Consider the following 23,662-nt stretch of genomic DNA (forward strand, 5'->3'; position numbering starts at 1 on the left):
ACCAAAGAAAAAGAGGGAAACGGCTAAACATGAGAGGTTTTTGGACAAAGTTTGTGTTTTTTCCATTGATTAAGCACTGCTACCAGCCAAGAGTGATACCATATATGCCCCATAGCTGCAGAAAAGGCTAACATTGTTATTTTTTTTTTACAAAAAACCAGCTGAACATGAGAGGTTTTTGGACCAATTTTGTGTTCTCCATTCTTTAAGCACCGGTTTGAGCACCGGCACCATTTCAAGAGTACCGATTTGGCACCAGTATCGGATAAAACCTAAACAATACCCATCCCTAGGTGGGACTGACAAAATATACTGGGGACTTCCCCCTTCAAGCATGAAACTTGGTATTTGATACTTTTGCTCCCTTACAAGAATAAACACAATTCTTGACTGTTGCTCACTTTCTTCATTTTTATTGTGACTTAAACTCAGTTGAGCAAAGGATTAAAACTATTAACCAGAATACTGGTTTGGGGTCCATTTGTCCCATTATAGGATATAAAGTAATAATAATAAACAGAGCTAAACAATGAACCAATAGAAAAGAGCATACTGAACCTTAACCCTCATGAAATGTAAGATCAGTTTTCCTGATACAATTAATAAAATAATGTAATAAACTGAACAAACAATGCTGAGAGTTCTTTACTGCTCTGGAAAAAAAGAAAAAAATGATTTGAATATGGATCATCTTTTTACTCAGGTGTTCAGCAATGACTCACATCTGTCCCACATTTTCTAAGTATATACGTTTTACACCGTATGAATTCTCATGTGCTTCTTTAATTGTAGCTTATCGACAAACCTTTTCCCACAGATGCTACAAGGAAACGGTTTCTCACCTGTGTGAATTCTTATATGGCAGTCCAAACCTGACTTCTGAATAAATCCTTTGCCACAAGTGCTACAAGAATGTGGCTTCTCACCTGTGTGAATTCTCGTGTGTGTTTTGAATCCTGATGAGTCAGAAAATCTTTTCCCACAGGTGCTACAACAATATGGCTTCTCACCTGTGTGAACTCTCGTGTGTGTTTTGAATGCTGACAAGGTACAAATTTTCTTCCCACAGGTGCTACAACAATATGGCTTCTCACCTGTGTGAATTCTCGTGTGTGTTTTCATTGCTGATGAGGTAGCAAATCTTTTCCCACAGGTGCTACAACAATATGGCTTCTCACCTGTGTGAACTCTCCTGTGTGTTTTGAACGCTGATGAGTCAGAAAATCTTTTCCCACAGGTGCTACAAGAATAAGGTTTCTCACCTGTGTGAATTCTCGTGTGTTTTTTTAACGCTGATGAGTCAGAAAATCTTTTCGCACAGGTGCTACAAGAATACGGCTTCTCACCTGTGTGAACTCTTAGATGTGCAATCAGTTTGTATTTATCAGGTAAAGTTTTTCCACACACGTCACATTGTACAGACTTGTTCTTTGTGTCTGTTCTACTTTGACTCACTGACACAAGAGTGTTGTCTACTCTCTGACTGTGACGTCTCTTCTTCAGCTCTGCATTTCTAGTTGATCTTGAGTCCACATGCCCATTTTCTTCATAATCTCGGCTCTCTGCTTCAGGAGAGCTGTGAGAAAGGAGCTGCTCGCTGTTTGGTTCTGGTTCACTGTGGTCACTTTTCTCATAAGCGGGTGTCACCTTGAAAATATCAGCCTCCTGCTTCAGTCCAAGCTGCTCTCCCTCCTGACTTCTGCATAGTTCCTCCTGTTCCTCTTTAATCTGTGGAGGCTGTGGATCCTCCTGGTCCAGACTGGAGTTCCTCTCCTGGTTAAAGACCTGCTGGTCTGTAAGAACATCCTCTTCTTTAAAAGCATGCTGATGGACATCTAAAGGCACAAAGGGGACAAAATGATAGCAAAACAAACATTTGAGAAAATATTTACTGGTCTAAACCATTAGCAGATCTCTACATCTTGAGTATGTTGCTCACATATACCACTGAAATTTAAAATGTAAAAATGTGAAAAATTAGGAGGTTTGAAAACTCTGAGTTCTTCTTGTGCCTTGAACCCCTGGCTAGCTATCGAGCTGGTGGGTAACAGACGTCTCTGAAAACGTCAGAGCACTTTTGCAAATAGGTGATGTCTTGATAAACCGTGCAGATATCTGAAGTTTACACAGCTACATTTCTCGCCTGAAAATATGTTAAAAGTTAATTTTGTCACCCAGAAAGAGTAATATTAAAACTAAGTAGCTGCCGCCATTGTTGGGAACGTAAATTGGCTGAGGCGCACTATGATTCCTGGGATAGGTTGGGCCACGAAGGATACACCCAACCCATCCTTCAAATCTGGGAAAATGAAGGACACATTTGTAGGCCGCATTTGGAGGAATCTTCGAATTTGGACAGCCTTCATTGCATTGCTGCAACGTAATCGGCCTACAAATGCAGACTCCGAAGGATGCAGGCCCTGAATTTGGACACAGCTATGATACTGGACACTACTTCTTCTTCGGGGTATAATGGCAGCTGTCATTCTTGTACATGCAGTGCTGCCATCTTCTGTTTCAGTCCATTATTACAATCTTAAATCTTACAAAACTTCCCATGACAAGTTGACTATTAAATTAGTGGTGGACGATTTTGATGGTAGACTAATCATGGCAGCCCTAGAAATAACTAAATGTTTTTTGTTAAATGAATGTGGATGTCTGGATTGGCTATAGTTATAAGATGGCATGCTGGGGCAGAGCTCTCTTGCACAGTGTTTTGGCTGTGCCTGAAATGCCATGAAAACTCTCTTTGTCTGATAAATTTCAGTTTAGAAACTCTGAATTCATATTTTCCAAAACAGAATAGAAATATTTATTCATACTTACTCAGACCTGTAAACTGTTCAAAACTCACCATTTCCATGCTGCAGAGGAAACATGTAATTCTTAAACTGATAACACAACAAAATGAAACTTGTGTTGTTGGCTTTGTGTCTCTGTGCAGATTTTGTCTGAGCAGTGGGTGGAAATTTGAAACTCAGATGTTTCACATCTTTCATTCTGCTGAATTCTTATGCACTAATTTTTCACCTTTTTGCATGAATTAATGGTGGAAATGCATTTATGTAAATGAAAACAGAAAATTATGCCAAAGAGATTAAATCATGCTGCTTTTTACTTTTGGACTTTCAATTCTTCCTGTGACTCTGAAAATAAATGCAACCAACTAACCTAACCCAGCTGTCTGCATGTCTCTGGAGAGTGAACAAGGGGAGAACATGCAAACTCCACACAGAAAGGCCCGGCCACATGATGGAGTCAAACTCAGGACCTTGTTGCTGTGGGCCAACAGCGCTAGCCACTGTTCCACTGTGACACCCATGAGTCATATTCACTGTTATTAAAACATCACAGTTTTACATACCTATTCTGTGTAACTTTATCTCAGGTTTACAGATGGTCTCCAGCAGTCTGAGCTGCTCTTCATCAGTCCAGACGATAATGCCTTCAGTCTCCTGCTTCAGTCCAAGCTGCTCTCCCTCCTGACTGCTGCAGAGCTCCTCTTGTTCCTCTTTAATCTGTGGAGGCTCTGGGTCCTCCTGGTCCAGACTGGAGTTCCTCTCCTGGTTACAGACCTGCTGCTCATCCAGACCCTCCTCTTCCTCACAGTCATATTGTTGTGGGAGGTCTTGAGGAACAAAGAAACACAAGAACAATAATTACAAATGTGTTGATATAAAAACTCAAACTATCTTTTAAAAGCTACATGCTAACATGTTAGGATCGAAGTTTCCCAAACTAAACTGCAGGGTGACACCATGAAAACATCAGTGTCTGAAATCCTTCTTTAAACAAAGCTTCACTTTAACTTCAGAGAAGTCTGTTAACAACTTGTTAAATGTGTTTTCTGCTGACATCTAACTAGATCTTTACTGCACAGCCTCAGTGTTTACAGAGGATCCAACACACGCCTGATGTACTCAACACTGGAATATGTTAGAGAAAAAAAAGTTTAATAAATAAATCAAAATTTTTAAAACCTAACCTATCAGTGACCATGGACCTGCACCAATCCAACATAGTCCATCACTGGACACTGACCCACAGCACTGATAAATACCCAGTTTAACATCTTCTAGTAAAGTCAGTCACACTGAAGAATCTGAGCTTGAACAGCACAGAGTTAAAAACATGTCCATACCTATGATGTGTGAGTTTCTGTCGGGTTTCCGGCTGATATCCGGCAGTCTGTGCTGATGGTTGATCTCCTCCTCATACTGGACAATGGTTTTTTGAACCTCTGAGAAGATTTCTTCACAAACAGCAGTTAATCTCTTCTTGATGAACTCTCTCAGATACTGAACTGAACTCATCGCTGCTTCAACTGGGGCTGAGCGGATCGATACAAGCATCAATAAAAGCGATACAGACGTTGGTATCAGATCAACACTGATGTGACGGGATTGATACTTCAGTTTGTGTCTCTCCTCCAAGTTCAGTTCGCTTCATCAACAGCAGCCATGTCTGCACACACACTGCTCCTCTACCACAGTAGTGCTGTCCTCCTCCGTTCTTCTTCGGGACCTGATGGCGTTTGACAAATCAGCTTACAGGTGCATTAATCCCGCCTACTGGACTGGAGTGTGGACAGGAGAATAGCAGGAAAAACAAGGATAATTATATTCTTTCATCAATCTTATAATTCAATAGAACAATCATCCATTTACTCGTAGATTTCTGAGTTTAATGAGGAGTCTCTCTTTCCATAACATGTTGTATGGCTGTATTAAAGAAGACTGCTATCATCATTTCCTTATTTGTTTGAGCTTTCCTGATGTCTGATTCCAAATATAATAAACTATCCATCGTCCCTCTTTCTTTATGAAACCCACTCTGATCCCCAGAGAAGAGACTGTTAGTATCTAAAAATCAGCTTCATCTGTTTTCATGCTCTCCCCAATGATACGATGGGTTTTTAACTAGTTTACTATTATCTGCTTCCTGACTGATGGGATTGTGCCTTTTTCATATACAGTGGGGCAAAAAAGTATTTAGCCAGCCACCGATTGTGCAAGTTCCCCCAATTTTAATGATGACAGAGGTCAGTAATTTACACCAGAGGTACACTTCTGGTCCTAGCACACTTCAAATCCTGTCTCCCCCCCACCCTGGACCCCCACCAATTCGCATACCGCCAGAACAGGAGCACAGAGGATGCAGTCTCCATCGCACTGCACTCTGTCCTCTCACACCTGGACAACAACAACACCTACGCCAGAATGCTGTTTATAGACTTCAGTTCAGCGTTCAATACAATCCACCCCTCACAACTCATCAAGAAACTGACAGACCTGGGCATCAGTTCCCTCATCTGCAAATGGTTACTGGACTTCCTGACCAACCGCCCCCAACATGTCCGGCTGGATAACCGCTGCTCATCTACCATCACAATGAACACCGGTGTACCACAAGGCTGTGTGATGAGCCCTTTCCTCTACTCCCTCTTCACCCACGACTGCAGACCTGCTGATGGTTCCAACACCATCATTAAGTTTGCAGATGACACCACGGTGATTGGCCTCATCAGTGACAACGATGAGGCCGCCTACAGGGAGGAAGTGGATCGTCTGGCTGAGTGGTGCGACAGAAACAACCTGCTGCTTAACACCGAGAAGACCAAGGAGCTCATCGTGGACTACAGGAGGAATGCTGACCCACATCCACCCATCCACATTAAGGGGACGGCTGTGGAGCGTGTGAGCAGCTTCAAGTTCCTGGGAGTCCACATCTCCGAGGATCTCACCTGGACGACCAACTGCTCCAAGCTGGTCAAGAAGGCTCATCAGCGCCTCTTCTTCTTGAGGACTCTGAGGAAGAACCACCTGTCCTCAGACATCCTGGTGAACTTCTATCGTTGCACCATCGAGAGCATCCTGACCAACTGTATAACAGTCTGGTACGGGAACTGCTCTGCCTCGGACCGGAAGGCGTTGCAGAGGGTCGTGAAAACTGCCCAGCGCATCGCCGGAGCACCACTTCCTGCCATAAAAGACATCTACAGGAAGAGGTGTCTGAAAAGGGCTGGGAAAATCATCAAAGACCCCAGTCACCCGTCACATGGACTCTTCACCCTCCTGCCCTCTGGGAGGCGCTACAGGAGCCTCCGGACTAAGACCACCAGGTACCGGAACAGCTTCTTCCCCACAGCTGTCAGACTCCTGAACTCTGCCTCCTGACATCTGACCCACGTTAACATATGGACTGAACATACACACACCCACAATGGACAACTGTACCCTCAAACACACAATAATAACATGGACTGAACCACCACTCACAACCACTAGCACTTTATATAGCCTCTGTAGAAACTATCTACACCCTCACTTATCTTAACTGCACTACTGTATAGCTCTGTGTAAATAATCATTCTGTACATTCGATAATCTTTAATTCTACAACTGTTTACAACTTCCATAGTTCACATTTCTGTATAGCTGTATATCTCAGATTTCTGTAAAGTTATTTATTTCATATTCTGTATAGTTTTTCATATTTATATCCTGTTCATAGCCTGTACATAGCTTGTACTCACTACAGCCTGTACATACTTATAGTTATAGAATATTCACAACATAGTTCATACCGTGTACATTATAACATACCATAATAGACCCATTTCTGTAATATACTTACATATCTATACTATTGCTAATATATATTGTAATATATCTATATCACTAAAGCACTTCTGGATGGATGCAAACTGCATTTCGTTGCCCTGTACCTGTGCATGTGCAATGACAATAAAGTTGAATTCTATTCTATTCTATTCTACTGAAACAATACGGGAATAGAGCAGATGTTATAGAATTCAACATTAATGAATCAATGGTACAGAAGTGGAGGAAGCACAGTTTTTGGCTTTCCCCATATTTCAAAATCTACTTTGTCTCTTTCCTATTAATGTCACCTGGCATAATTAGCAGATGATATTGCTTGCAGCTGGTGCAATGCTTTCGACCAAAACAGGGACCGCTTGATGAAAAGTTTCAAATAACTATAGTATCAGAATCAGTCTTATTAGGTAATGTTAAAATAATTTTATCATTTAAGTGTTTTCAGTGTGGGAGAAAGTACTCTGGGCCTTCAAGTTAAACACTATTAAAAGCAGTAACAAGTTTAATATTCAGAAACTTAAATTATGTATCAGTAGCAGAATCAGGGTACACATTTTTCAGGGTCAAGCACCTTTTAAGCACTTTCAAGGTCCATTTTTCAAGCTTTTCCAGCACATTACCGAGGAGCCTCGCGGTGTAATACATACTGTGCTTCAACGTAATATTACTGTACTGTGTGTGTATAAGGACCACAAATGATACATGTTAAGAGACATGGTTACAAAGAGGATTTCAAACTCCAGGCTGTCAGTGACGCAGTAGAACCTGGGAACAGAGGAGCTGCGAAATCTGTCTGTCTTTGTTATTATGCTCAGCATCTTTTAGTTTACATTTTGACTGCACAATTGTGAGCCTTTTGTTATGCACAAAAACAACATTGTTTTATTTTATTTATGGAGCATTATTATTTAATAAATGCTGATAATTTATTTCTGAGTAAATTTTTCTTGTAAATCTATGCTGTATGTTAATAAAAGTGCCTGTGTGAGATTTGGGACACAGCTTTGACTAAGAACTCTCTTTTTGTTCTTACTTTATGGCTTTAAAAAAATATCGAGATATATATCGTATATTGATATCCAGCTAAAGAATATCGAGATATGAATTCTGGGTCATATCGCCCAGTCCTACTCAGTTAAGACTTTAAGAATGCACAAGCATCTACCTAAAATCTAGTTATTTAGTCTGTCGTCTGTGGTATTATTAGGTACAATTATAATGTATTGTTCATCTCCCTTAAATAAAACAGGCAACCTTAAAGTATGAAATATTCATATATCAAAAACACTTAAATTTGTCTGTTGTCTCAGTGCCCCACAGGCCTCAATGTGAGCTTGAAGCCATGTATAATTTATAAAAATAAACAAATATTGAATGAAAGCCAGGGATGTGTTACGTTCACATTCTCAAAAATTATTTACTAGGACTTACCATTTACTCATCCCTGACTGTCCAATCAATCAATCAATCAATCAAGGCTTTATTCACCAGGTGCAGGTTGCCCTGCAGTGAAATAGGACCCCTCCCCCCAACCTTACACACACAACACAGACATCACATGGGGATACAGGTCGGAGATCGGTAGCGTTACAGAAAAAAACACTGAAATATGCACTACAATGGGAAAGTATAAGAGGAAAAAAAGAGACCTCTACTCATGCTGGGCTCCTGGGAGGACAGCATGAGAACAGGAAACAAAAAAATTCCTCTGCACAAAAAAGCACATAAATGTCCACAGCACAACATTATGGAACACGTGACATACCACAGGGTCGGGTGGGGGGTGAGGAGTAATCCGAAGCAAACACAGCAGCCATCCTGCCCAGCGCTACCATTCCAGTACGGGCTCAGACCCGCCGTGTTCCCAGGAGGGAACAAGCATCGAAGGCGTTTGGAAAGGCAGGGAGGATGAGTGTGTGCATATCAGTGTATGTGTGTGTCTGCGTGTCCAGAGTTCAGCTGAGACAGTGTCCTTCGCCCTGCTAGGCTAAGTAAACAGTCTTCCAGCCAACCCAGGTGGCCTTGCATGGAATGGGAAGGAACAGTCTAAACACAGTCGTTATTAGGGTGTTTTTGTTCGGCTCAGCCTTGCCACCGCAGCTGGCGCCGAAAGGGTATCCGCATGAAGTGATAGTGCTTTTTACTTTAGTGCGAACAGCTCACATGAATTTCAAAGCTGTTTTAACAGTCCAACACTGGTCTCTCAATCTCCCGTTGGAGAGCCGTGAGCTTCTCCATGACGTTATCAAACTTGCGCTCTGTGATGTTGTCATTCTTGTGCTCAAAGAGCCGATTCTGAGAACTCACAACCACAGTGACACACTGTTACAGATGTCATCCAATTTGCGCCCAGGGGTGTTATTCCGAGCGAGCCCCTCCAAGATGTAATCCAGTCTGCACTCAGAGATCTTATTCTGAGTATTCACGGCAGCCGTAAGCCTCTCCAAGATCTTATCCGTGCTACACTCAATGAGCTCATTTTGAGAAACTCACGCCTCTTCCCATCGTTTCAATCCCAGCGAGCAGCCTTGTGGGGGTTTGAACAGCCAGTTCCGCTTCCTTAATTCTTCGATAAGTCAGGGCCAAGCCAGCTCCGATCAGCAAGAACCCTGTTACCATGGTTCCGAATAGGTAGATATCTTCAGCACTCAGGCTCACCCGAGCCCAGACTTCTCGTTGAGAAGGGGTGTCAATTGCATTTAGGGACCAGTTGATCAAATCCATAATACCTCTTTTAGGTTTTAGAGAACAGACTGTGAGAGAATGTTCCAGGGAAAAGTAATACAAAAAACATGAGACTAGACAAGGACATAAGAGGCTAAGCAGGGAAGCTAAGGGAGAGGAGGAGAGGAGAAAAGTGCGACCGCCTTCGTCAAGAGCAAGACCCCGGCGGGGTCACATATTGAAACAGACTGACATGCAGAGGTGCAAGTCAGCCCAGGTTGTATAATTTTTGCCCAGTTTGACCCATTTAGCAGAAGTCAGCCTGTTTAAGGCTCTGATATCTATTCTGTAAGATGACATGGTATGATTTTCTCACCCAATAAAGGAAAATTTTAATATATTGGTCTACTCTCCATTTTATCAGAAACAGTTATCACAGCTTGTAAATTTTATTTTTATACATATATGTAAGCATTGAGCCAAAACTGAATTTTGGAACTGAAACTGAATTCAAAGCAAATGAATTCATTTTCAAAATATAAAATTCAATTTTAATTTAGTCACAATCAGTTTCAAACCAATAAATTGAATTTCAAATTAGGCTAATTCATATTCAGTTTTAAAAAGTATTTATTCAAGTTAGAATTCAGATTCAATCTGAGCAATTCAAATTCAAACTTAACTTAGTCAAATTCAGTTTCTAATGGCACAACGTTCTGCCCATAAATTTCCTCCAGTTAAATACAGATAAAACAGAAACTTTAATTGTGCTCCTGATTACATGTTTTCAGAAATTAAGCAGCATATCAGGTTTTAAACCCTTCAGTTCAATCGAATCTCAGAAAAGTTGTCACTTGAGAAACACTCCAAACTACTGTTTCGTAACTGTTTGTATCATCTAAAGAAACATTTATAAACTCAGACTACTGGTGTCAAAGGCAGAACTTGAGATGATTATTCATGCTTTTCTTTCTTCTCGTTTTTAATTTTCTGGTTGTTTTATATTATTATTTATATTTCTGGTTTTATTGTGGAGCAGTTTGGGATTTTTATCTGTGAAAAGTGATATATAAATAAATTTTACTTACTTGATGTCTTTTAAATGTGCTATGTAAAGAAAGCTGACGTGACTTGTGACTTTACTAAAATGTCAGCCTTTTCTTCATCATCAGTTGCATTTATATCGTTTATTTAGCACTATTGAATTGTGATAAATACTTCAGACTTTCCCAGGTACTAACACCTGCTGTCACAGCTGACCCGCACATTAAATCAGTAACACTCTGTGAACTCTCTTTTTCCCTTTCAACATCAATACACACCAAATTATTATCTTATGGATAAGCCAGTATGTTTTAGAGTCGTGTGTCTTTATCTTGCTGAACCACATCCCTACAAACACTCATCAGAGATCCGTTTCTCAGTATTTTAGCACTCTTCATCTCCCTACAGGCGTATTTATCGCTGTTGTAGCTGAATCTGGTTCCACTCACCGAACGACGACCGTCTGGAGACGATTTTATGATCACTTTAAATCCGTCCTCGTGTCTCGTTGTCACGGTTACACTGCGCTCACTGTCCGTTTCCTCCACATTACAGGTTTACTTTCACTCTTGTTATTGCTCTCCTTTTACGCTTTGTTCTTTGTTAGTATCTTTTATGATATTTACTAGTGATGTGACGTTCTGCGTCGAGTAATGGAGGAAGCGTTTCCGCGATGCGCGTAACGGGGCTTGCTTCATTTATGGGAGGAGCTGAAAATGATGACGTCCGAAGCCTCGCTGCCCGGCTGTACCACGTGACTGGTTCAGGAAGTGGTTCGAACTTTGCCGCGAGCTATGATAGAGATATAAACCCCTCAGACTTCAAAATGTGGGTGTTTGATGGAGAGTTGCGGTTAGTGAGAGTTTGGAGACAGTTTGGAGGTTTATGAGAGAATGGAGCCAGCTAAGAAGAGGAGCATGTCCTCCCTTGTGTGGGAACATTTTGATTTCATTCCTCCCAACAAGGTATGTAAATTTCTACAGAAGATGCATTTTCATAATACTGATGGTGCAATACAATTTATGTTAAGCGCCGTTACTTTTGTACAAGGTGAAGTGTTTGCTATGTGCCAGGGAGCTGGGATATAACAACAACACCTCATCCATGCTTAGGCACTACAGAGCTTTGCATGATAATAAGGGGAACACCGATTGTGGAGCAAGACCAGGTGAGCCATCAAATGCCATGATAATATAGCATGCTGTAATGTTACTAAATGATATAACAATATTATACAACTGTAATAAGTTACGTGTGTGATATTTATATTTGTGCTTTGTCTTTATTGTCTTTCCTCAGGAGAACAATCTCAAATAGATGAAGACCTGGTTAGCATGGTGATTGAGGACTCCCAGCCATTTAGCATTGTGGAGGACAAAGGATTTAAAAGATTTGTTAAATCATTAAATCCTAGCTATGTTCTCCCCACTAAAAAGGCCATAAAAGCAGTGAAAATTTAGTTTTTACTGAATAAAATGTGAACAGGCAGGACTGAGGCCTCAGTCTGTAGCTGTCTATACCTCAACGTTACAAAAGCACAACCACTGTCCACACCCCAACCACACCTCACCTCACGGTAAATAATCATTTCCATTTTAAGCATTTCCAAATAATCATTTTCCATACTGCCAGTATAAATATACACAGTATACTGTCGTTGCTTCCAAATTGGCATTTGATGCATCCTTCCCCTGAATTTGGACCAGCCATCCTTCAAATTCGGGGAAAAGGACGCATTTGTCGCCACATTTGAAGGACTCTTTGAATTCCGACAGCCCTTCGCTGCAGGTGAGCCCATCTCCCCTGCACAACACTGCAGACTGTGCACCACAATCATCCTTAGATTAAAAAAAGAATCAGATATAATTAATCTCAACTGTAAATACCATCTATCCATCCTCTACTTCTTATTCTTTTCAAGGTTGTGTGGGAGCTTATCCCAGCTACCACAGGGTAAGAAATACAAAGAGTTTACAAAGAAGTGAGATGACAAAGTTCAAAGGTAACTGAGAATATTCTGGTATGCATGTTTATGCAGAAGTGTTTGATTTTAATGTTATTAGTGCACAATGCTAAGTAGATTTATTCAAAAGTCAAATAACATACCAACATTGGCTTTGATGGTCTGATGTTTGGGGCTTTCCATTTCTAAATGTTACAGATGAGATTTGCATCCAGCTCCTGTCCTGCACACAGTTTGGACAAAATCACCCCATGAAACCATCAGAAACTCCAGGCTGGAAAACAGTTAAGTTATAAACTTTTTAAAAACAAAAACAAAACAAAGAAAAAAAAAGCAAAAATGTAATAAGTGGAATTTATAAGAGCGTTACGCAGAGAGGTGTGGAACACATCAGACATCACTCAGTCTAAACTGAAGTAATTAGTACTTAGTTTATTGGACAACCCTTACACATACAAACAGTAACTTCCAAAAATGCCCCCCTATCTTCTTCTTCTGTCATTTTTAACAACAGCTTGCATCCAAAGATGTTGCACTACTGCCATCTCCTGGCTTTTATTCTAAATTCACTTCCAAATCCTTAGATCCTCTTGATGAGACCAGTATTTCTTAAAAAACAAAACAAAAAGCCACTCCTTTCCCTTCATTATGACCTAACTGATTAACCACCTTTTCAAATGTTAGTTCCATTACACCACCCATTTCTACCCTCAACACTCTCTTACATACTTCCTACAACTAATAAGCACATGTTCAACCGTCCCCATAGCATTACACCAATCACACAACCCAGTCGGATGTTTCCCCATCCTAAAAAGAGTACCATTTAGAAAGCAATGACCTGTTTGTATTCTACTTATAATAACCTATAATATCCTGTCTATTTAATCCACTATGGCTCTTAACTTCTATTGTGTTTTGTATCCTATATAAATGTCTCCCTTTTACTTCATTATCCCATGCTATTTTCCAGAAATTCTTACTTTCTGTCCAAACTGTATTTTTCCCTTGCTTTGCTTTGTAGTAGAATTGTCTTGAACGTTCCAGCGAATAGGTTTATGCTACGAACCTATCAATGTATTTATAAGTTACACTTGTGTTTGAATCCTGCAGCTTATCACACATTTGATTTCCATGTGTGACAACTGCAAGTGTCCAGAGTGAGGACAGACTGAGGGACCCACTGCTGCACATCATCTGTGAGGCTTTGCACCCCTGATGATCCACCAGGACAAACTCAGCAGTGTGTGAGGAAGAGGAGGAGGAAGAGCCAGCAGCAGCTGACAGATGGAGGGAATAGACAGACTGTTCAAGTTACACACTATGAAAGGCAGCAACAAGTTTAATATTCAGAAACCTAAAGTATGTATCAGCAGCAGAATGGAGCTAAAAATGGTGGCCCCTAGAAACAAAGCACGTACAAATTCCAAAACATATTTCTAGCGTTAACTGAACTTCCTTAACAGAGCTACCTAGATCACTTAAATTACACAATTGAAATCATATGTGTATTGTTTGTGTATTTATACACAAGCACTCATATATATTCAAATAATTTAAAAAAAAATTTTTTTACCTGTTACTACCACACACCAAATCTAGTCGTTGGTATTTACTGGCTTGTGTAGCCACTAGACAACAAAAGCTCAATGTTGCACCTAGCATTCTGGAGCACTTCTGTTGTCTTTTGTACGTGTTTTGGAGTTTTTCCGTGCTTCGGGGTTTGTACGTGCTTTGTCTGTAGGGGCCACCGTAAATATACTTTCATTTATTCACTCCACATAAAATGTAATAAATAAATCATATTATACAAAAACCAACTATTCACGTTTCAACTTTTGGCTACTTAAATTTTCAGGTTTTTTTTAAACAAATTTAAAGTGAAACAACACAAAACACTGCAAACCACAACACAATTAAATATAAATTAAAATATGAAAACAAAGAGAAGATGCACATTCTGTCATATGGGCCTGCATGAATAAACTTTCTGAATCCTTTATCATCTGAAAATAGTTGTGGATGATTACTATACCTTTCTAACGTGACGTTGTTGTCCCTGGCTCTCTCTCTCTCTCCCTCCGGCTCTGTTCCTGTGCTACTGCGAGTGTAACTACCGCCCCTTCCCCCTCTGCCCAGCGCAAAACACAAGGCTCACATGCGGAGTGAAGCGGGGAAAAAAGTGCGAGAGAGAGGGTGATAGAAAAAAAACAAAAAAAAACACGGCTCCCAATAAGGAGCCGGCTCGCGTAGTCCATGTCAAAGATCCGGTTCTAAGAGCCATTTCATTCGCGACTGACAAATCACTAGTCCACAAAGTGCGCATACTACAAAGCGTGTGGTCACTGGATTGGGACACAGCTATTAGATACTATCTAGCTTTCCAAGACTTGTTTCAGCAGCAGAATTATATACTATACACCCATAGTCCAATACTGATCTAATTAACCCAGTATATACAGCTTTCAATGACCCTCTATTCATTTCCTGCCAGCTTTATATACTCTGAGACCACAGCTTCTCAATTCAAACTGGCCTATAAAAGAAGTGCAGTTAAGACAAGCTTCCTCTTTACAGAAACAAACAAGACAGCTACCACAGAGGTAACTTTCAAACATTTTGCTGCATTGGTGCTTTCAACAAAGCAATAATCTGTTAATCTTGTTTTCCTCTTTGAATCAGCCTAAAACCAGGAGTCACAAAAGTAAAACAAAATGACAAAAAAGTATGACAAACATCGAGTGTTTGAGCAGGGATAAATGATTTATTTCTTTTAGTTTCATTAACTGTATACATAACCTGTTTTGGGGAATTGTGGATTCCAATCCGATTAATATTTCTCCTTACCACTAAACTGTCTGATAGTCCCTGTTAACACATGCCTGCTGACAGATGATACAAAGTAACATGTCTTTGAATACAATCTGAAGTCTGTTAATGTTCTGATTTAACAGCAGATTTCTCGACATGCAGGACCGAGAAATTCCTGCCACAAAAGTGGAAAATATATTTATTTGACATTTTAATCAGAATAACAGAGAAATAAACAGTTGGTGAATTCATGTGAATGCTGCTTCTGCTGTAAGTCACAGACCTATAAATGTATAAATGCTCCACGATTCTCATTTCTATCCATCATCTTGAACACTGACTATAAATGTGTTCACTTCATTATTGTGTGATTTGGTTTCTTCACGTGTCTCCTTCAGTGCAAATAAAGGACTGTTAGAGTGACTGAATGAATGACAATCCTTTCCAACAAGTATTTCCAGCTGTTTGTCTCCACTCTGCACTTTAGTCTTTCTTCTTGTCATGTCTGTGTTTGTCCACCAGGTGTCTCCCTCAGCTCATTTTCTCCAAATCAGAAGCATCAGATTTGTGGAGACGCTCTGCCTGCCAGACACAGCTCAGGGCAAGAAACATGTCTATCCTCCACAATATACAGGCCTGTGTTATTTAGTATTTATATTTCAATGTATAAATGATCGAGTGTGATCAAACTTTACATCCCAAAAAATGACATTAAATGTCATCATTCTAGACAAAATAATAATGCAATATCAAAAACCTCAAGGATTCAAATCTTACTACATTGGAACATTTAAAAACTCAAAGACATTAAGTTTACAGTCATATATGATCAAGAAAATCAACAATCTTCACATTTCAGAAACTGGAACCAGCTTTAAATGTGACTAAAATAATGATAAAACAATCAATTCTCTAATCATTGACTAACTGATGAATCACTGCAGCTCCAATATATTGTTGCATTTGACAACCCACTACAGCAACTACAGAATAAAACCACTAACCAGACTGATGACAGATTTCAAACATGCTGAATATGAAGAGTAGTATCATTTAAACTCACATGATTATCAGCCATAAGAACAAATTCAGATTTATATTGATGTAAGGTATATAAATGTAAGTACAGTTTGAATCAGTGCAATATTATTTTCACACATCAATGTGGTGGGTTGCAATTTTAAAGCCAACGTGATAACGTGATATTCGGCCAATGGTGTGGAGATTCAGCTTTTTAGATTGAATTAAAATCAAGTCACTCAAATTTTTTTTCTCTCTGCAAAGGAGCAGAATTCTTGAAACAGGGTTCTTTAAACAGAGTTATATGAACAGCAAAACAGTACATCACAATACACAAAACAAGAAGACAACACACGGCAAAACAAACAAAGCAAAGGCCAGGGTGTAGAGCCTTTAAGCACAATCAGTAGAGACACACAAAGTAACAAAAAGAAAAAGCTGGTGGGGTCATATCTGACCTTCCTGTAATAGGAGACAACAAACAGCTGCTGAGTAACTTTACCATTCCTTGTCCTTTCACTGATTTAGTTTTAAGTTTAAACTAGTACAAGTATTTTGCCAACTTTGCAAATGTTGATATTACAACAATTATGGATTAAATCACTGGTTCACTCCAATGCATCAATTTTTACCCACGTTGTTGTGTTTCTGATATTCAATACTTGTGTTACATAACTTGCCCTGCCTTTCTTTCCCCTCCTTATTGTCCATCACTTTTATGACTCCTTTTTACAGGGTTAAGGCCAAAGTGAGCTCAAACGTTTGAACTTAATGATTGTTGGCCCAGTTTGGACTGTCATACCAGGTGCATCTTCCAATGGGCCAAGTTCGACTATCTGTATGTCATAACCTGTCACCATGGTCTATAAATCTGTCAAAAGTTACATATAAGTTGTACTTAATAAATTACAGAGCAAAACTGTATGCATGAACAGGTAATCATTCAACAGATGACACAGCCTTATGATATGAATATGGATAATATTTCACTTAAGTATATGAGTCTTATAGAGTTTGATTATAAGAGTTAAATGCTTAGCAGGGTAAATCCTCTATGAAAAACATTCCAGTGTGGATATCTACTGTGTACAAGCATACATGATTATATGTAATATATGTCCTCAAAAAATCCAGAACAAATGGACAGCTGAACTTCTCCGTCTAAAATGTAAAGCCTCATTTAGAAATTACACAACTACATATAATGGTCAGGGATCAACATGAACATATCTTCTCTGTCTATTTCACCTTAATCAATTCTGAAGTGACTCCATCTCCATAAAGATATAGTCCCGCATAGAGCGGCTGAGTGAATGTGGTCTGGACTCTGTGGAGGAGAGTCATGGTTTCAGAGACGCTGTAGAAAGACAGAATACCTGCTCTGTGATCAAGGTACACTCCTACTCTGGAGGACCGAGGACCTGAGAGGACAATTTGTGCACTGTTGTACAAGAACTGATAACTGTTAGTGTAACAATATAATGCCCAAGATCTGTCATTGAATCCAAATACACATTCATTGAGGCTCCCAACTCTGCTGATATTCTTGCATGTGACTGCTACACAAACCTCTCCCCCTCTCCACTCCACCTCCCAATAACAACGTTTAGTCAGACTCTCTCTACTCAGGACCTGAAAACACCAATCAGCAAATCTGTCTGGATGATCAGAATAAGACTGTTGTTGCTTCATTCGTGCTACTTTTCTGTTCCCCTCAGATAATAACAGATGTGTGTTTGCTGTGTTTGGATCCAGTGTGATTTCATGTGAATATTTTAAGAATTCAGCTCTGGTCTTTGGCTCAGGTGGTGACAGTAAAACATCCACTTCAGTGACTGTCAGTGAGATGTTTGTCCATTCCTTTCTCAGAATGTCCTGTAGTTTATCTCTGGTCTCTGACACAGCTGCTGTCACATCCTCAAAGTAGCTCAGAGGACGAATATTGATGCTGGATGAGTGTGTAGACTCACTGAGTGCTGACAGTGAGGGGTAGTTGTGTAGAAACTGGTTGTGATCCTCTGTGTGTGAGAGCTGCTCCAGCTCGCCGTCTTTCCTCTTCAGCTCAGCGATCTCCTGCTCCAGCTTCTCCTGAAGCTCTTTGACTCGACTCACTTCAGTTTCCTGCTGGGACCTGACCTGCTGCTTCACATCAGAGCTTCTTTTCTGGAGGAGACGGATCAGCTCAGTGAACATCTTCTCACTGTCCTCCAGTGTTTTATCAGCAGAGCCATTGATGGCCTCCACCTCCCTTTGAAGCAGCTTCACATCTTTCTCTCGCTCCTGGATTCTCTGCTGGATGTTTAGTCGTCTCACCTCGAGCTCCTTCTGCTTCTCAGTCCTTTCTGCTGCAGCTGGGACTGTTTCATGGCCTTTATGTTCATCCATTGAGCAGACAAAACAGATACTCTGCTGGTCAGTACGACAGAAAATCTTCATCACCTCATCATGACGAGAGCAGATGTTCTCCTGGAGCTTCTTGGAGGGGGCCACCAGCTTGTGTTTCTTTAATGATGGTGAATCATAGTGAGGTTGGAGGTGTTTCTCACAGTAGGAGGCCAAACAGAATAAACAGGACTTGACGGCTTTCCACTTCCTCCCAGTGCAGACATCACAGGCCACATCTTCAGGTCCAGCATAGCAGTGATCAGCTGGAGCAGCTTGGAGTCCAGTCTTCTTCAGCTGCTCCACTAAAGCTGCTAATATGGTGTTTTTCTCCAGGACAGGCCTCGGTATGAAAGTCTTCCTACACTGAGGGCAGCTGTGGATTCCCTTCCTGTCCTCTTCATCAAAGTGGGTTTTAATACAGTTCATGCAGTAGCTGTGTCCACAGGGAATAGTAACCGGACCCTTCAGTAAATCCAAACAGATGGAACAAGAGAAGGTTTCTTCATCCAGCTGAACTCCTTTCTGCGCCATTTCTCCTCTCAGTGTCAGTGACTGTGTGCGTTTCTCTTCCATATAACTGAAACTAGTCTGAGGTGTAATCTCCACAAAGTCTTTTTCTTCAGTAAACAGAGCTTATCACAGCCTACACGTCACAACATGTTGGTTACACCCATGAGGAGGAAACACGTGGACAGAGAGGAGGTGATGTGTTTAAGAGCAGGAAGAAGAGGGAGGGTTATCAGGCTGTGCTTCACTCCAGGAAGAGGAGCACTTCCCTTTTTAACTTCCCTTTTCCCACTTAAGTTGGCTTTATTAAACGTTAGATCTTTAGCTGGGAAAACATTTTTAATTAATGATTTAATCACTGAGCACAGCCTTAATTTTATGTTTTTAACTGAAACTTGGTTGGACCAAAGTAACAGTGGAGCTGTTCTCATCGAGACGACCCATCCTAACTACAGTTTTATCAGTGAGGCCAGGGTGAGCAGGAGAGGAGGGGGGGTTGCTGTCTTATTTAATGAATCATTTCAATGTAAGCAGCTATCTCCTGGAAGTTTTCAGTCTTTTGAATATGTGGCTTTACAGCTGAAGGCCCCATCCAAAGTTGTGTTTCTTAATGTTTACAGGCCTCCCAAATACTGCACAGACTTTTTTAATGACCTCAGTGAACTGCTGTCTGTGATCTGTGTTGATTTTGACTGTGTAATTATTGTTGGGGATTTTAACATCCATGTGGACAACCCTCAGGACAAAGTGACTAAAGACCTGAGTAACACTCTGGGCAACTTTGGGCTGACTCAGCATGTAACAGAGGCCACACATAATAGAGGACACACTCTTGACCTACTGATCTCCAAAGGCCTGAGCATTTCAAAGGTTACTGTGTCTGATGTGGGCGTGTCTGATCATTACTGTGTTTTCTTTGAAAGTAAAATCTCAGCCCACACAAATATATCAACAACAGTGATCACAAAACGGTGTATAACTGAACACAGTAGTGCAATTTTTAACCAGGTCTTCCCATTAACACCTGACCTGCCCAGAGGGTCAGTCAATGAGCTCGTCAATAGCTTCAATGCTAACATGTTAAATGTAATGGACACTATTGCTCCCATTAAGGTGAAGGTTATCTCTGGAAGGAAAAAGTCTCCATGGAGAAACTCCACACTGGTGAAAAATGAAAAAAGAGAGTGTAGGAAAGCTGAGCGCAGATGGAGAAAAACAAACCTCCAGGTTCATTATGACATTTATAAAGAGAAACTTCACAATTATAATTTACAACTGAGGAGTGCAAGGAGGTCCTACTTCTCTGACATCATCACTAAAAACAGCCATAATGCTCGGGTCTTATTTTCTACAGTTGACAGGCTAACAAACCCTCCTGTGTCAGTGGCAGCTGAACTTCATTCAACCATGGCCTGCAATGACTTTGCCAAATTCTTCACAGAAAAAATCCAAAAAATTAGACAAGCAATTGGTACATCAACAGCAGATCCAGGATATGTACTGTGTCCACCAAAAAACTGTTTAAATACCATGAAACAGTTTAAACCTATTAACAGCAAAGACCTGGAGGACATCTTAGGTCAACTGAACTCCTCCTCCTGCTGTTTAGATGTCCTGCCAACAAGTTTTTTCAAAAAGGTCTCAAAGACTTTAGAGTCAGACCTGTTACAGATCGTCAACTTTTCTTTATTATCAGGTGTGTTTCCAGAATCACTAAAAACTGCTGTAATCAAACCTATACTGAAAAAGGACAATCTTGACAAGACACAAATGAACAACTACAGGCCGATCTCAAATCTCCCATTTTTAAGTAAGATCATTGAAAAAGCAGTTTCTCAACAGCTCAATTACTTCTTAAAACAGAATAATTGCTACGATGCCTTCCAGTCAGGTTTTAGACAGAACCACAGCACTGAAACCGCTCTGACCAAAGTGTTTAATGACATATGTCTGAATACAGACAGTGGAAAAATGTCAGTCTTAGTTTTACTGGATCTCAGTGCAGCATTTGATACAGTTGACCACAACATATTACTCAAACGACTGGAGAACTGGGCAGGTCTTTCAGGAACTGTACTAAACTGGTTCAAACATACTTAGAAAACAGGAAATACTTTGTATCAATAGGTAACTTCACATCTGAGCAGACAAGTATCACATGTGGAGTTCCCCAAGGTTCCATCTTGGGACCCTTTCTGTTTAACATTTACATGCTCCCACTGGCACAGATTATAAAGAACAACAAAATAAACTATCACAGCTATGCAGATGACACACAAATATATATCACAATGTCACCAGGAGACCAAGGCCCTGTGCAGGCTCTTGGTAAATGCATTGAGGAAAATCAATGACTGGTTGTGCCACAATTTTCTCCAGCTAAACAAAAACAAAACTGAGGTAATAGCCTTTGGCGCCAAAGAAAAACGATTACAGGTCACCAGAGAACTTCAATCTATACATCTAAAAACCACAAACCAGGCGAGAAATTTGGGTGTAGTGATGGATGCAGACCTAAACTTAGAAAAACACATTAAGACAATAACAAAGTCAGCTTACTATCACCTCAAGAATATTTCAAGGATAAAAGATCTGATGTCTCAACAGGACCTGGAAAAACTAGTCCATGCATTCATCTTTAGTAGGCTTGATTACTGTAACAGCATCTTTACAGGTCTACCTAAAAAATCAGTCAGACAACTACAGCTCATTCAGAACTCTGCTGCTCGAGTCCTCACTAAGACCAAAAAAGTGGACCACATCAGTCCAGCTCTGAGGTCTTTACACTGGCTGCCTGTCCGTCAGAGGATAGACTTTAAAGTTCTGATGCTGGTCTATAAAGCTCTGAATGGTTTAGGACCAAAATACATCAATGACCTCCTGACCCAGTATGAACCTTCCAGATCCCTCAGGTCATCTGGATCCGGTCTTTTATCAGTTCCCAGAGTCAGAACCAGACACGGAGAAGCTGCATTCAGCTTTTATGCTCCTTATATCTGGAACAAACTCCCAGAAAGCCTCAGATCAGCTGAAACACTCAGTTTATTTAAATCCAGGTTGAAGACTCACCTGTTCTCAGCTGCATTTGAATAAAGCACCAAATCCACACTTTTAAGCTTAAATTTCAAAACTTACATTTAACTACTGATTTTATCTACTGTTCTGATTTTATCTGTTTTGATTTTATATACTGTTTTGTTTGTTTGTTTGTTTGTTTGTTTGTTTGTTAATTAGTTAGTTAGTTTATTTGCTTGTTTTAATCAATTTTAAATCATGCTTTTTATTTGTTTTTGTTTCTAATGTCTCTGTAAAGCACTTTGAATCACCTTGCTGTTGAATTGTGCTATACAAATAAACTTGCCTTGCCTTGCCTTGCCTTGCCTTGCCTTTAGAAATGTCAGAGTTCTCACTGAAGTTAACAAACAGTCCTTAAGTTTCAGTTAATACAGAAGGATAATAAACCTAAATATACAGATAATGAAGCCACTGACATGATGCTTATGTTGCATTTAAGTTCATGTTCATTTCAATTGTTTCTCTCCCTCAAAAACCATCAAACTCATATGCCAACTACTAAATCTAGCGCACCGCTAGATTTAGTAGTTGGCATATGAGGCAGTAAACAAATAAAAGTGTTTTGAAACACATTCAGCTCCACAAAACTTTGATAAATATTTGACAACAACAATAAAAAGGAACCTTGTGTTTTACTGAGTTGTGTGACTGATGTAGCTACGTGACTATAGTTGCCAATGAAGTGTAGGTAGAAGTTGGCGAATCTGAGAAATTGTTGCCGGTGCTTCCGGGATGTGGGAGTCAAAAACAAACCTGTCCCGGAAATCCTGGAGAACATTATTAATGATTGCCTGAAAAAAAACGTTGGAGAATTTATGAGTCCAAACGGCATCACAAAGAATTTGAAATGTCCAAGGGGTGTGTTGAATGCAGTTTTCCACTTATCCCCTTGTCTGATGCAAACCAGGTGATAAGCGTTGCATAGATGAAACTTTGTGAAGATATTGGCTCCGTAGAGGGGTTTGAAAGCTGAACTAATGAGGGGTAGTGGGTATTTGTTTTTTATTGTTATATCTTTATATCCAGAAGTCAATACGTGGCAGGAGGGAACCATCCTTCTTCCCCACAAAAAAGAATCCCGCGCGACCCTGAGAGGAGAAACGTCGAATGATGCCGGCCGCGAGCGAGTCCTTAATGTATTTCTCCATGGCTGAACATTCTGGATGGGAAAGGTTATAGAGCCGACTAGACGGAGGAGAACTGGGAAGTAACTCAATGGGGAAATAATACGGTCTGTGAGGCGAGTGAGTGCTTTGCTTTTGCTAAACACTTCCTGCAAATCGTTGTACTCCGAGGGTATACTGTACAGTATACCCTCGGAGTACAACGGCTCCTGATCTTTCCTCTACAGTGTAGAGCAGGGGTGTCAAACGTACGGCCCGCGGGCCGGATCAGGCCTGCAAACGGGTTTAATCCGGCCCGTGAGATGATTATGTAAAGTATAAAAATGAGCAGCAATTTTTCAATAAAGAAACTGCTGTTCCAATTGTGTCCATTGGATGGCGCAATAGCAATTGTGAGCTACTTATGTTTTGCCCGCAAAATTTAAACCTGATGTGCTTTGGCACCG

General features: G+C 40.4%; 2 protein-coding genes and 1 long non-coding RNA gene across 3 annotated transcripts; 1 reads left to right on the top strand and 2 right to left on the bottom strand.

Moving 5' to 3' along the window:
• Positions 1 to 397: 397 nt before the first annotated feature.
• Positions 398 to 11,014, bottom strand: LOC309703401 (uncharacterized protein). The gene is made up of 4 exons (XM_082528187.1): positions 10,781 to 11,014; positions 4,145 to 4,579; positions 3,368 to 3,631; positions 398 to 1,835 (listed from the first exon to the last, which is right to left on the bottom strand). Exons 2-4 carry the CDS (start codon positions 4,353 to 4,355, stop codon positions 754 to 756), a joined length of 1,557 nt encoding a protein of 518 aa, XP_082384313.1. The 5' UTR covers positions 4,356 to 4,579; positions 10,781 to 11,014; the 3' UTR covers positions 398 to 753.
• A 175-nt stretch (positions 11,015 to 11,189) lies between these two features.
• Positions 11,190 to 14,360, top strand: LOC309703403. The gene is made up of 6 exons (XR_014275888.1): positions 11,190 to 11,296; positions 11,382 to 11,499; positions 11,631 to 12,119; positions 12,253 to 12,333; positions 12,493 to 12,578; positions 13,408 to 14,360. It is a non-coding gene; the product is annotated as an uncharacterized lncRNA (long non-coding RNA).
• Positions 14,361 to 14,992: 632 nt separating this feature from the next.
• LOC309703402 (tripartite motif-containing protein 16-like) lies at positions 14,993 to 19,082 on the bottom strand. Its single transcript, XM_082528188.1, has one exon. It carries the CDS (start codon positions 19,039 to 19,041, stop codon positions 17,365 to 17,367), a length of 1,677 nt encoding a protein of 558 aa, XP_082384314.1. The 5' UTR covers positions 19,042 to 19,082; the 3' UTR covers positions 14,993 to 17,364.
• Between the last annotated feature and the right edge of the window lie 4,580 nt (positions 19,083 to 23,662).

This window comes from Aulonocara stuartgranti, assembly GCF_965226115.1.
Source record: "Aulonocara stuartgranti genome assembly, chromosome: 3".
Lineage (NCBI taxonomy): Eukaryota > Metazoa > Chordata > Actinopteri > Cichliformes > Cichlidae > Aulonocara > Aulonocara stuartgranti.

What these genes read in the sequence shown, in the direction of transcription:
- LOC309703402 (XM_082528188.1), bottom strand. Translation starts at nt 19,041, where the DNA reads ATGGCGCAGAAAGGAGTTCAGCTGGATGAAGAAACCTTCTCTTGTTCC.
- LOC309703401 (XM_082528187.1), bottom strand. Translation starts at nt 4,355, where the DNA reads ATGCTTGTATCGATCCGCTCAGCCCCAGTTGAAGCAGCGATGAGTTCA. An exon ending in CAGAAACTCACACATCATAG is followed by an intron (nt 3,632 to 4,144) that starts GTATGGACATGT and finishes TTGTTCCTCAAG; the next exon opens with ACCTCCCACAACAATATGAC. An exon ending in GATAAAGTTACACAGAATAG is followed by an intron (nt 1,836 to 3,367) that starts GTATGTAAAACT and finishes TTGTGCCTTTAG; the next exon opens with ATGTCCATCAGCATGCTTTT.